This window comes from Pinus tabuliformis, chromosome 7, assembly GCF_031772625.1.
Source record: "Pinus tabuliformis cultivar Carrire ecotype Pingquan chromosome 7, CPIR1, whole genome shotgun sequence".
NCBI classification, from domain to species: Eukaryota; Viridiplantae; Streptophyta; class Pinopsida; order Pinales; family Pinaceae; genus Pinus; species Pinus tabuliformis.
In genome coordinates this window covers 1613828771-1613842866 of record NC_142293.1, presented here as the reverse complement: position 1 = coordinate 1613842866, position 14096 = coordinate 1613828771, and the positions used below count along the sequence as shown (strand labels likewise).

General features: G+C 38.7%; 1 protein-coding gene and 1 pseudogene across 1 annotated transcript in view; both read right to left on the bottom strand.

Annotated features, from left to right (window-relative positions):
• LOC149254378 (aldehyde dehydrogenase family 7 member B4-like) overlaps positions 1-14096 on the bottom strand; it is a 245935-nt gene that overhangs the window by 195807 nt on the left and 36032 nt on the right. The window contains exon 5 of the mRNA XM_089454764.1: positions 591-663. Within this exon, the coding sequence (XP_089310890.1) occupies positions 591-663 (73 nt within the window). The remainder of the gene's footprint in view (positions 1-590; positions 664-14096) is intronic.
• LOC149254379 (nucleolar complex-associated protein 2-like) lies at positions 5980-7612 on the bottom strand (annotated as a pseudogene).

The following is a 14096-nucleotide window of genomic DNA, read 5'->3' as shown; positions in this document are numbered from 1 at the left end:
CACTTTCAGGAGCTTGTAATTTATTTCTTCATTATTGCCCAATTGATGAACAATAACGATCATGTTGGGGAGTGTTGTTTCAGATTAATGAGCCAGACAAAGTGAGACTTTTGTTGCATGAATCATGGTATTGATTATCAACTAACCATATGTGACATGTTTCGTCAAAGGTTTGAAGATTGGTAACCAGTTTAAGGGACATATCATCGATACCCCACGATTGAGTGGTGTGCATTGCATTAAGTTGTGATTGCATCATGTCAAGGAAAACAATAAGATATTTCTTACTAAATTAGCCACTTCGAATAAATAGCCTGCCCATCACAGAATAAAGGATAATAACTCCTCAGTCATTATGATTCCACTGAAAAATGTGCACATGTTGGCCATCAACTTTCTACGAATTATTAAGGAGAGCATATAGATGGACATAACTTCTTTCCATGTCCATTTTGAAATATTTGTAGGGTATACTTAAACACAAACCTCAGCAAAAAACAGTATGCATGTTTAAATTTTTCTTATTTCCAGTTCTAATGGAATATATATCAGCCAAACTTTTCTACTGATTCAAGATTATAAAAGCTTACGTTCGGAAGGTATGATGGACCCATTCAACTGTCGACTTAAGCCAACCGCATAATCACACATGTCAATAAATTCCTGCAGAATGCAAAAGTGAGTTACAGAAGGACAAATAAAAGAAACTTAATTTAATTTACAATTATTTTATAGAGTTTATTCTCTCTGAACGTAAACACAGAATGACATGAAAAACAGTTTTTCTATGTACACAAAAATGACTAACTAGGGATATTACTTGAAATGTATAAAAATAAATGCACATCAATTAAGATCATACTGCATACAAATAACTCTGTAAGAAAGCCCTGTAGTATGTTGTTCATTATGTCCAATATAAGTCTGTCTTATTTTGATGGTAATTGATCTTACACAATAATTTGATAAGCATTTAAGAATCTAGGTAATGATCTTTCCCTAATGGTTGCGTTACATTACAAAATAAAGCCAGACATGCATTGAGAAGATCTACCTGCTCACCAATTTTAACAAAATTGTCAAGATTTGAACAATAAATAGTTACAGCTAAGTCCACTTAGTGGTACTAAAATTGTTGCATTGACATATTTTAAACCTTGTTAATCCCCAGATTGCGTTGGACAACTGAAGGGTTAATTTCCAAAGTGATTTCATCAAAAGGGTGCATTCATGAGTACATTCAGGGTTTCCTATGGCTCAGTAGCTTCTCTGCTTCAAGTTTCATCAAATTCTGAGGACTTGCCATTTAGCAGTTCTGCTACTTTTAAGAAGCCAGAGTTCTGGGGTCCACATAAAAGATTGAGTACATATTCCCAGTCCTTGCGAGCTCATGATTCTGATGAGCCTTTATTTGGCAACATACGAGGTGTTTTCTGAAAATGTTATTTATTGCAGTCAAGGCTACAAGGCTTGCATGTTGAAACAAAGCACATACCTGTGTTCCTTGGAAGTAAACGGGTATGATGGGGCTATTTTCAGTGACATGCAAGGGGTTGCTATTCATAGAAACATCTATATTTAGACATGTTATATATGTTGATTTTACAGAGATTTTTCTTAATTGACACATACTTACGGTGATTCTTAGTTCAATTCATATTATACCATGTTCATCATTAAGCAATTATACAAGAAAAATCATCAAAAGTAGAACAATAATGCCAGTAAGAACAAGAAGAGACAGCCAAACACAACAGACACAAATTTACCCTGGGAAAACCCCAAACCAGGGGAAAAACCCAGCAACCTTTTCTTAGAGAAATTTGTCCATTCAACAAGAGATACAATCTGAACTTCCAAATCAAACTAGGTCATCCTGACAACAGAATTTAACATAGACCAAACCTGGTCAAACTTTCCATAAGCCACGTCAATCTGCTGCTCAGAGAATTCATCCTTCCATAAACTCAGTCTGCTGTCCAGATATGCCCAGAAATAAGTGCATCAGATTAGCCTCAGATCCATCCTCTATTAGTCCTGAAATTTTGCCTCAGTCTGAATTTGAACTCAGAAGTGGTCTGAATTCTCTTGTGAAATGAGGACGATTGACCTTATTTATTGTGATCAATGGAGCCCCAAGAGGTGTGACTTTTGGGAGGAGCCGACATGACTTTATGCTGGGCTGACTTAACAAATTTTAGAAGGAAAAATTCATATTATAAAAATTCCAATTTCATTTCTTTTAAAACCGACTTGAAGCCAATTTAAATTTGCCAATTTTGGAAGGCTAATAGAAATAATGATGACCAGCCAAAGCTACAAAACTCCAACACTCCCTCTTAGCTAGGGAGGTATTCATAATGAGTTCTACAGATGTTCTCTTGTTGAAAAAATTCTCTATTCCAAGAAAAGGTTGAATGAATCCATCCACCACATGTTCATCACCGGAAACATGTGGACAGCATCTAGCATTAGCATCAAGTACAAGCTCAACCAACTAGCCAAACCCAATGACAATAAGGTCAGAACCCCACTGACTGGAGGAGCATTTTATGTTGTTCATGAGGACAAACTCTCCAACCATATGAAATGGTTTCTCAAACAAGCACAATGACACAAGAGAGAGTAATCAAAGTCAATCTCTCCAACCATCCCACTGGTCTCTCAATCAAACCCAATGACCCAAGAGAAAAAACTCAACATCAATCTCCCCGACCAAGCCCACTGGTCTCTCAATCAAACACAATGACCCAAGGGAGTAATCAGGATCAAACTCTTTGACCATACCAATGGTCTCCTATTCAAACCTAATGACCTAAGAGAGTACGCATGGCCCATTTCCCCAACCATAAACAAGGTCTCCCGGTCCATGACCCAAGGGAGGAATCCCTATCTCGACATGAACTCCCCAACTATATAGTCTCTCGGTCCATGAACAAAGGGAGGAATCCCGATCCCAATGTCAAAAGAGTTAATCTCCCCAGCCATATGGCCTCTCAATCAAACACAACAACCCAAGGGAGCACTCCAAGTCTCAGAACCAATCTTTCCAACCATAGAGGTTTCTCAACCAAGCCCAAGGAAGATTGTCATTCGCATAATGCTATACAATCAATGCTCTCTCTCTCCAAGAGGAATTCTCAACCACTTCACACTTCTGACAGAAGTAAGCAAACTTCATTTGCAGGCATTTGTCACCAAGACAAGAACATCATTTGCAACCAAGGCAGGCGTTTATCATCAAGACAAGAATATCATCTGCCACCAAGGCAAGCATCCATCATCAAGACAAGAATATCATCTGCCACCAAGACAAGCATTTGTCACCAAGACATGAACATCACTTATCACTAAGACAAGAACATTATGAGCTCATAGTTGTACAACCTCTAGAAGTGTTTTTCCTATCTTCAGTGCATCTAGCCCAATCAGAATTTGTACATACATGTAGCAGATGATCCATTAGTAGAACCAACCAAGTCAAAATCAGAGTCTCACAGCTTCTTCAGATTTATCATCATGTGAGTGTCAGATGAATCACCAAGACAGGAACATTATGAGCTTATAGTTGAAGAACATCCAAAAGTGCTTTTCCTATCATTAGTGTGCATCTAGCCCAATCAGAATTTGTAAATACATGCAGCAAATGATCCAATCAGTAGGATCAACGAAGTCAAAATCAGTGTCTCACAGTCCATCATGCCAAATTTCTAAAGGATCTCAGCAAAGATTTCTCCAAGCTTTTTCCATACTTCTAATCTCAGGTAGTAATTTTTTAAACTCAGATCCTTCATTTCAAATTCAAAAATCAGCTCCCTCTTAAACTAGACAATGAGATCCTTGGCCTCAATTAGAAATAGATCATCAGCATATAGTAGAAAAACCACAGGCTCATCTTCAACAACTTTGTAGTACATACTTGGATCAGCATCGCTCTTCAAGACTTCTCACCCTAGGTGCCTAGCAACGGGAGCAAATGGCTCTTCATAATCTTCTTCCTCTTACTGAGGTAATCCTTCCCTGTGAACTTCTAGCCATCTTCATCTTGGAAGTCACAAGTGACTTCTTTTCGAGACATACTTCAATCTAGTTGACTTGTCAGCTCCCTCAAAGTCCATAATTCATCTAATACAATACAGTCTTCTTGTCACAAGATTTACTTTGTTCTTCCATTCTTTTATCTGTTGTCAGCGCCTTGACAGCCTACACAATGTACCTGCGATCCTCACTAGGAGGCCATGGAAGAATGAAGCAACAAAACTTTTAGCTTGTTGGCTTGAATGTAAAAATACACAAGAGGTATTTTGTAATAATAATTTATTATATATAAAAATGTATAAGTGATGAACGTTACAACGAGTACCCGCATATATATACCTAAGCAGATGTCCTTTTGTGACTGGGCATGTCTTTTAGACATGCCTTTTCACTTAACTTAATGACTATTTAACATAACCAATATTTGATTATTTAATATTTACATTTATTTTATTTATTTACTTGTTATGTATTATATTCATAGCATAGCCCCTTCCTTCGGAAGCTTTGTCCTCAAAGCTGTATTGCTAACAATTTCTTCATCTTGTGTTTGTCATCTCGACATATGTAATTCATTGTTCTTCATCTTGTGTTTGTTATCTCGGCATATGTAATTCGCTGGAACACTGTCTGAATCTCGGGTTATCGAATTTAATTTTTTTTGAAACAATAATTATTTTTTTTAATATATACATATATACATACATACATATATATATAATACTTTTTTTAATTAATTAAATGATATAAATTAATTAATTTATATGAATTGATTAATAGGTTTTAATTAATTTATATGAATTTAACCGGATGGCTTACGCTTATACGCCCGATCGAAACGACACCAGTCGTTGACCGAAGCACGTCGTTTAGGACAACCCGGTCTTTAACGATGCTATGTGTGTTGTTGTCGTCAGTGCAGGAGCGGAGAACTGGCCACAGGGCACAGCGTGTTGCGTGTGTTGTTGTCGTTGGTACAGGCGGACAGATAAGTGTTGTTGTCGTTGATGCAAGAGTGAAGAAAGGTGGAAGCGTTAACGCTGACGGCTCAATAGACCACGCAGCAGAGACAACGAGGGGAGATGCGGGTAGTTGCGGTGCAACGGGGAACGACTACAGTTGGGAAATATGGAACTTTGAATTGAAGGGCACATGGAGTCGCTGGTGTGTTGGTTGATGATAAACGATAGTGTGCAGGTTTTGACAGAATGGTTTGTTGGATGGTCGCTTCGGGGTTTGCGGATAACATCGGGGTTTGCGACAGAGTAGTTAATGGGTTATTTGAACGGTGCAGATAATTGTGACAGTAGCGAGGACTGTCGTCACAGAGGCATGGTCAGGGCCACAGTGAGAGTCAAGGGAGCCGACGGATATCGTGGTAGAAGACCCGCAGATATTCGGGGACGGAGCTCTAGAGCCCCTGTGACACAGAAAAATGGGCAAATGCAGTCTCATAATCAACCTATTATGATAAGACCGTGCAAGATTATAATAAGAATGAGATTTCATCAAAGCATGATCCGTTGAAGCAAGAGCAGTCTCAGTTAATTGTTCTACAAGAAAATGTTGCCTCGTGAAGAAAAAATGGTTGGCTAAATGATTTAATGCCATTGCACAGTATGGATATAACTCAAAGGCCCTCCACATTTTTTCCATTCCTTCGTGAATGCCTTCTGATTCATTCATTTGCAAATCCATTATTCCAAGTGCCACCAAAGCTTCCACATTTTCAGGGTCTAACTGTAAAACACGCTCAAAAGCTTGTCTGGCTTTCCTGAACTGACCCAGTTTGTACCGACACAAACCTAAACCAAGTCTCACCATTGCGGGGCACCCGGGATAAACTTGCAAAGCTTTCTTATAAAACTCCAATGACTCGGTATATCGTCTGCAGTTGAATTGTACACATGCCCTTCCAAGAAGAGCAAGAATATTATCAGCCTATCCATCTAATACAATTTTGAATGCACCATATGCTTGTTCAAGATCACCTTTTGCTAGAAGCAGCTGGCCTTTTCCAACCCAAGTAGAAGGTTCATGTTTATCAATTCTGGAAGCCTTATTATAATAATGGGTTGGATAGATGAAAAACTCTTCCTTTTCTCTTTGCTTCGTCTCAATTTTACCAATGTTGCTTCTTTCATGGAAACACTGTAAAGGTACAAGGACTTTAAATGCTAAGTCAGGGAAAGCTACATGATAGCTCCATTGAGCCAAGTGTTCAGTGAGATGATGAAGCACAGAATATACACACTCGTCTTGGAAAGCACGAGTTTTCAAGAAAACTTTTGGCGCCTTTAATGTTATTGGAAAGTCAAAAGCTTTCCCATATCCTCCAGTTGGTGTCCTGTCCAATTCTTTACACTCTATCATATCAAAAAGTAAAGAAGCCAAAGGAATAAAAATTCCTCTAGCAAAAGCAAGTGTGTTTAACATTTTAGTACATCTCAGCTTCAAAGGTGTATAGCGTGCAGTAGGCACCAAATGAGCAACTCCAATTACAATCTGAGCCATTGGATAGGAAGGAGGCTGGAAGTCAATATTGTTGGCATTGGCACAAAGAAATTTAAACCAAAGTTCAAGGCAATTCATATATTTCCAGCTATAAGCCTTCTCCAATGCTTCCTTGGTATTTAATGTGAGAGCACGTCGTAAAACCATTCCCAACTGTTTAATGAATGTAAATACATGTTGATAAGCATTTGATAAGTCCACTCCATAGAGTTCCACAACATAGTTCTTTAGGAACTCAATCTGTTGAAGGTTTGTTGTGTTGACAAAATATGACTTGATGAGACCCTCAAGGTCCTTCCATCGTGGAGTGTCTTTCATTTCTAAAATTGCTTCCCTCTTTCCACCTAACAGAGGCATTCGCAGCAATTTCCTGAATATACCATCAATGTCACCAATAATAGATATCATGATTTAGTTAAAGGTATTGTTGTTTACAATTGTCAAAATTGAAAAAGCATCATCTCTTCTCCCATCCCCATAGTGACATGCAGTTCTAAAAGCTTGCAAGAGGCAACGAAGAGCTCCTATGTTTTGTCGCTCCTTTATTTCTTGACACCAAGCATCAACATGAGCAGCTGTGAGGACCTTTTTTATTTCAAACTTTTGTTGTCACTCTCTTCTAGTTGACCAGGCTTCAAAACACCTTCCTTGAGATTCTCTTTGTCTTCTTCAGAGTCAGTGTTATATTCATGATTGAATTGAAGAAGTTCCTTTTCATGTTCTTTTAAAAATTCAAAAATTTAGGATCCTTCTGTTTAAGTATCTCTAACTGTTTCTTGTGCTTATCAATCTTTAACTGCAGTGTCTTATTTTGGCCTTGCAAAGCATTACCAGCATCATCTTCTTCTGAATTATCTTCCACAAATTCACTTCTAAATATATCTAAGAAGTCATTCTCTTCCTCCAAGGGTAGACCATCGCTTTCTGAGACTGTGTCCTCAACAAGAGTATCATCTTCAGTGCTTTGTTCTTCCATCTTAACCTTTTCCACAACTGCAACATCTTCGACCTTACCTTCTGAAATTTCGGCTCGAGAATCTTCTGCAACATTCTCATCCATATCAAGACTAGCTTCATTGGAACCCTCATCTTGATCTATATCAGCTTCATCGAGATCATTATCTTGATCTAGATCATCCTCATTCACATCAAGATCAGTTTTATCTTAATCCTCATCTTGATCTGTATAAGCTTCATTGGAATCATCATCTAGATCATTTTCCTTATTACCGATTTTCTTCCGACATGCTTTAACTTCTGCATATGATTTTTCTAAACGCTAATATGCTTCTTGGATTTTACTAAACTGCTCCATGAATCCAGGACATGAATGTAATGGCATATTGTGTGGTGAACAACGTTCAAAGACTCGCATGATTATATTGTGCGCCATGGCTCCGATACCACTGAAGCAACAAAACTTATAGCTTGTCGGCTTGAATGTAAAAATACCCAAGAGGTATTTTGTAATAATAATTTATTATATATAAAAATGTATAAGTGATGAATGTTACAATGAGGATCCGCATATATATACCTAAGAAGGTGTCCTTTCATGACTGGGCATGTCTTTTAGACATGCCTTTTCACTTAACTTAATGACTATTTAACATAACCAATATTTGATTATTTAATATTTACATTTATTTTATTTATTTACTTGTTATGAATTATCATAGCAAAAAACGATTACAACCCATCAAAAAGAAATAAAGGCAAGAGGCTAACTAATAGTAAAAATAACAACAATAATAATCAGTGAAGAGAGATATAAGATACTTATCTTTAAGGAATGAAGGGAATTTGACAGTTCCCTCTTGATCCTTGCTTTCTTGAACACTTCATCTGCAAGTTCATCATCCTAATTTTCATCATCGGCATGATGTCATTCCTTCCATGATCAAGGGTTTCTTCTTCTAGCGGAAGCATCAACCTTCAATACTTTGTTAAAATTTGGGCAACTTTGGGATGAATTTCCCCAAGAGAAATTCAATTACCCCAAGAAGAAGCTCAACTACCCCAAGGAAAAACCATTTTTCTCCATGTGAGAATTCAATTTTGGATAAAAGAAAATCATTATTATTAATGTGTTCAAATCGGCTTGATATTCCTTTTATTAAATAAAGTGACTTAAAATCAATGTTGGGTAAGCAATCATCTTCATCAAGTCAGCCTCTCTTCCTAGCAACAAAGAATATATCATAATCGGGTCTTCATCAAGTCGGCCTCACCACATAAGGCACCCCTTGGCTCCTCCAATGTTCAATATAAATAAGAAGCCTTGGAGCTCATTCAAGACACACATCAAGTGGAAAGCATCTAAGAAGAAAGCAATTGATCTAGCCACAACCTATAGGAGCTAGTTCCAAGTGAAGGAAGGACGAAGTTTGATCTATTTTCTGTGTTTTTGGGTTGGACGTGACTAGGCAGTTTGTTGGCTGAATTTAGGGACAATTTTGTGCATGATCATGGTGCATTTTTCTTGATAACAGGACCTAATGTTGTGTTTGTTGCAGGAGGGTCGAGCCCTAGTTAGGAGCAAGTCTGAGGTAGAAATAGCTTTGGAACTGCAGTAGAAACCAAGTTGAGTTACCAAGAAGGACAACGTAGAAGTTCAAGACCTTGTAGAAGAGGATAGCGTAGTTGTTGGGGTAGTTTGGATGTTGTATTGTAGGACTGACGTGGTTGTTACAGGAAGCCCTAACAGAGGGCCAAAAATCCCCGAGTGTTGGAGAATCTAGGGCATCGTAGTTAAGATAGGATTCTTCTAGCAATGATAACAATTTGTGAAGCACTTTTACTTTTTCTTGTTAGCTTGATCTTCTTCTTATTATTAGTGTATGTTCTTTTACTTCATCAAATTGCTATCAAAATACAAAAGACAAGAACACAAGATGTTGGCTCTCTGCCAGGGAAAAACCTCTCTCTCTTAGAGAGGAAAACCCTTCTTCAAATTTCTCTTATTGAAGCTTCTATTGATAAATGCCAAACCCTAGACCCTTGACAAGAATATCCTCCAAGCACAAGTCAAGTCTTTGTCCTTCTTCTTCCGGCACTTCGTCCTCCTTCCTCCGGCACTTCGTCCTTCTTCTGGCAACTGATAGTAGTCCTTGTTATGCTTCTTAAGAGATATTCCTCTTTGATCCTTGGTAGATTCCTTCACATATGAAGAGTACTTTATCCCTCCTCCAACCGAGCTATTTCTTGAGATATAGTTGTGTTGGCATTATGATACAGGTGTTGTCCTTGATGGCAACTCACAGTGTAACAAGTCAATTTAGAGGTAACAGGGCATTGGTACAGAAGAACAGGAAGTTGGAACAAAGGTCTACTGATCAGAATCAAGAAGTTGAAGGAAAAGGATGTTTTTAGATAGTTTAAGTTGTATACACAGGTTCAGCTTGACAAAGCAGCGTATACACGCAGGTTCACAAAACAAAAAGAGCGTATACGTATGCACGCACTTTCACAAGAGGAAAAGCGTGTATGGGTTGGAAAATCAAGAAAATTCAAGAGTAAAGAATACTAAGGGTGAATACCATGGTATTAGCCCACAATATTGAGCGGAGTAATGATTATTTGATCCCGTCCAAGAATACCACAAGCTCTAAGTGTTATTTTGGTCTGAGGTATTGAGGAAGGCCAAAACTATATAAGGAGGAGAAGATCAAAGGGCCAAGTGTGCAAGTGAAAGGGTTTCTTAGGAATACTTTTATCTGAAGTATATTTTATGTTACAGGGGCTATGATTATGATATGATTTGAAATATTTTTGTGTACCTTGTTTACAATGTTGGATCAGGATCATGAGACCTGAAATGACTTATCATTATATGATCTGATAATGGTTGGGCTAGATCTGATTGCTTACACATGTTTTATTCTTTAAATGTCATGATCTGGGTATGTTTGAAGTCTGGAATAGCAGCGAAGTAGTAAGTTAATTTTTGCAGATCTATACGCTGGTTCACCTTGGTAAAGGTGCATATACATGCAGGTTCTACTCTTCCAAGTAGCATATGCAAAATAAAAGCCTGTTGTTCAAAAATGACTGATCTATCTGATCAGTGTTGTTGTTTTACTGTTGTCTGTCAATGAAGTCTTCTTAGATATGAAAGTAAAACTAAATGCATAAGGAGTTTGTGTCTGATTGATTGATTGATTAAGTGAGAAGGGTTATCTTTGCTGCTGACTGTCTAGATCTCTGTAAATTGACAGTAGATGTTCAGAATATTACTGGTTGGTACAGATCTGATTCAGAAATTTTTATGATTCAGTAGTTTTGAAGGTATACGCAGGTTTTGTTAAAGAAGTAGCATATACACGAAGGTTGGGTTCAGTAAAGTAGCGTATGCATTCCGATGTATGATTTTTGAGGTTGCAGCTGGTTTTGAATGATGATGCAGGTTTCTGGGTTCAGCACAGTGTTCTGGTGACAGTGATCTGACTGTTCAAATTAACTGATTGTTGGTTGATGCAGTTTGAAAGTTCTGATGGGTCCAGTGTGAAAATTTGATGAAACGAGGCCTTCATTTTGTATTGTTGTGTACCAAGAGCATCCAGTCTAAAAATTAATGAAACGTGGTCCCTGGAGGAAGAGAGAAGGTCGTAGCCTTCTGTAGGTCGGCGCCTACGTACTAGTAAACATATCGGCTAGTGCAAGAGCTAGGGGGTTGTAGCTCCCTTCTAGTAGAAGTTGGAAAACGAGAGAAGGTTGTAGCCTTCTGCAGGTGGGTGCCTGCGTGCTAGTATGAGTCAGCATCAGTACAAGATTGTAAACAGATTTTCTTTACATTAAAAGAAGACAGAGACAACAGCAGTGGGTGGTTTTTCTCCCGCATTGGGTTTTCACCTTAAATCTTGGTGTTCATGTGTGTTGCTTATGTGTGATGGTTTATTATGTTATTACTGCACATAGTTACTGTATAATAAGTTACTGATGCACTGATTAAAGATCAAGACATGATAAATTGACTAAATCATAAGTTCTCTAGGTATACGCTAGTTTCTCTAATCACAGTAGCATGCACACGCAAGTTCACTTCACTGAAGTAGCGTACATAAATCTGTTGGGAAATGAAAAATTATTGAATTGTAAATACTGATTCACCCCCCCTCTCAATATTATTTCCAACAAGTTGCAGGTCTGATATGACAGCAGTGTATTACTGTTTCTTCGCACGTGTGAGAGGATTCCTTTAAAGATCTTATGTGTAAGTCCTCTTTCCTTCTTCGCTTGAGTGAGCTTCTTCTTCACTTGAGTGAGAGGCCTTATAGGCCTACTTTGATCACCAAACCAAGGAAATTATATGACTGTGATAGTAGTGTTGTAATGACCGCAGGAACAGGCTCCTTTATTCGCACGTGTGACTGTAATAGGCCTTAAGACAACCCTATTACACTTCGGTCTTCTTCCTCCTTTCTTCGCTGCCCTTGGAGACTCTTCTTTTGTCCTTCTATTATCTTCGCTGCCCTTTATCTTGCCTTCTACCTTCGCTGATTTCAGAGGTGAAGAATGCTTGTCGTTGGAGGAGTGCACAGCCTCTATATATAGAGGCTTGTCCCTCCTTTAGGACGACTTGAGGCCGACTAACAGTCTTGAGGCTGACTTGACTTTTCCACTTCATATTTGCTTGTTTGGTGATGTCGTTGCTAGGTGAGGACTTGTGACTTTGCTTGGAGGAATATCTTTGACTCTAATACATAAATATACATGGTGTAACATGCCCTTAAGGTCTTCAACATTTTCTTTTGACTCTTTGACTCACCTATAGCACTTTAACATGTGCTAGACCTATTTCAATGAGAAAGAAACTCATTGATAAATATAACAAAAATAATATTTCTTTTCTAAAATAAATACAAATCAATGTTGCACGAAGCGCCCCCCCCCCCAGTTCCAAGCCCCGAAGCGCGTCCCGTACGGAAGCGCCTAGGAAGCTTGGCCGGAAGCGCGCTTCCGAAATTCAGAAGCGCCGCTTCCTATTTTTTTGCCACTTCCTGGAAATTCAGAAGCGTGGTACGGAAGCGCCACTTCCAGGCCTCGGAAGCGCCGCTTCCAGGCCTCCGAAGCGCGCTTCGTATGGCACTTCGGGCCTCAGAACCGGAAGAGGTCGCGTGCAAGGCAAAAAATCTTTTTTTTTATTTTTTTTTTTAATTTATGTTAACTTAGCATAAAGGGGGTGGATTAGGGTGAGGATAGAGTGAGGTTAAGGTGAGGAATGAAAAGAATAAAGTCCCCATTCATTCCTCATTTTCTCACTTTGAGTTTATGAGAGTTGGAGAAGAGAAGAGAGGAGAGAAGAAGAGAAGAGATGAAAGGAGAGGAGAAGAGAGGAGAGCTTGGAGGAGTGAAGGAGGAGGAGCTTGGAGCAAGAGCTTGGAGGACTTCATCTACAAGAGCTAAAGAGGTAAGTTCAAACCCCAAACTGCCTTATTTTTTTGACAATTTTTTTGTATTTTTCTCCTCCCCCTCCTACTCTTTCCCATTGTTTCTACTTGCTCCTTTACTTACCGGTTGTCCACCACCTATATCCATATTCCAAAATGGTTTTCTTTTGGCTTCTATGAATCATTCCACTCTTGGTTTTAATGATGGCAAAGGGGAATAGGAATAGAAGGGAAGAAACACAAGAGGACAGTGGTCCCAATATGAATGACCCAATGTATGATGAGGAGGAAGGGTTTGAAGAGGAAAGGGATGAACCTGAAGGGGACACTGAAACACAAGATGGGAAAGCTACATCAACACCCTTGTGGAACTATGTGACCAAACTTGATGGGGGAAAGGGTGGTGGATCTTACAAATTTGTGTGCCCTCATGCTTGTCATGGAGGAAAACCATATTGTGGTTCATATACCCGTCTGAGGAGGCATCTTTGTGGGGTGCTGGACAGTGATGAAAAAAAGGGTCTTGTGGGGGTACAAATTTGCCCAAACATTTCAACTGAAGAAAGAAGAAAATACATCCAAATAGAGATCGCTGCACAACAAAAAAAACAAGAAACAAAAAACTCATTCTGAATCAAGTGCAACCTCTAAATTTGGTAGCTGCTCATCTCCTCACGGTACTTCTGCAAGCTCTGGAGGTAGAAGAACAATAGTGGATTTCCTTAATGTTGCTGGGAGGGATGATGTGGATGGAAAGATAGTCCGTTTTCTTTGTGCTTGCGGTGTACCATTCAATGTGCTTTGCTCTCCCTATTGGCATGAAATGGTAAAGGCCATCAATGAAGCCCCAAAAGGATACAAGGCCCCCAACTATGAGAAAGCTAGAACAGTGTTATTAGAAAGAGAAAAAGCGGTTCAAAGAGCTTTGACACGTTTTACAAATGAGTGGGTAGATTCTGGGGTATCCATTGTATCAGATGGGTGGACAAACATTAGAAACCAACATTTGATAAATGTTTTTGGTGTTTCTTGTAGTGATGCAGTATTTATTCATGTCATGACTCCTCCTCCATCAGTGCATCTGCACAAAAAATTGCAGATCTCCTATTTCAATCAATCAAAGATGTTGGTCCGAATAATGTGGTTCAAGTGATC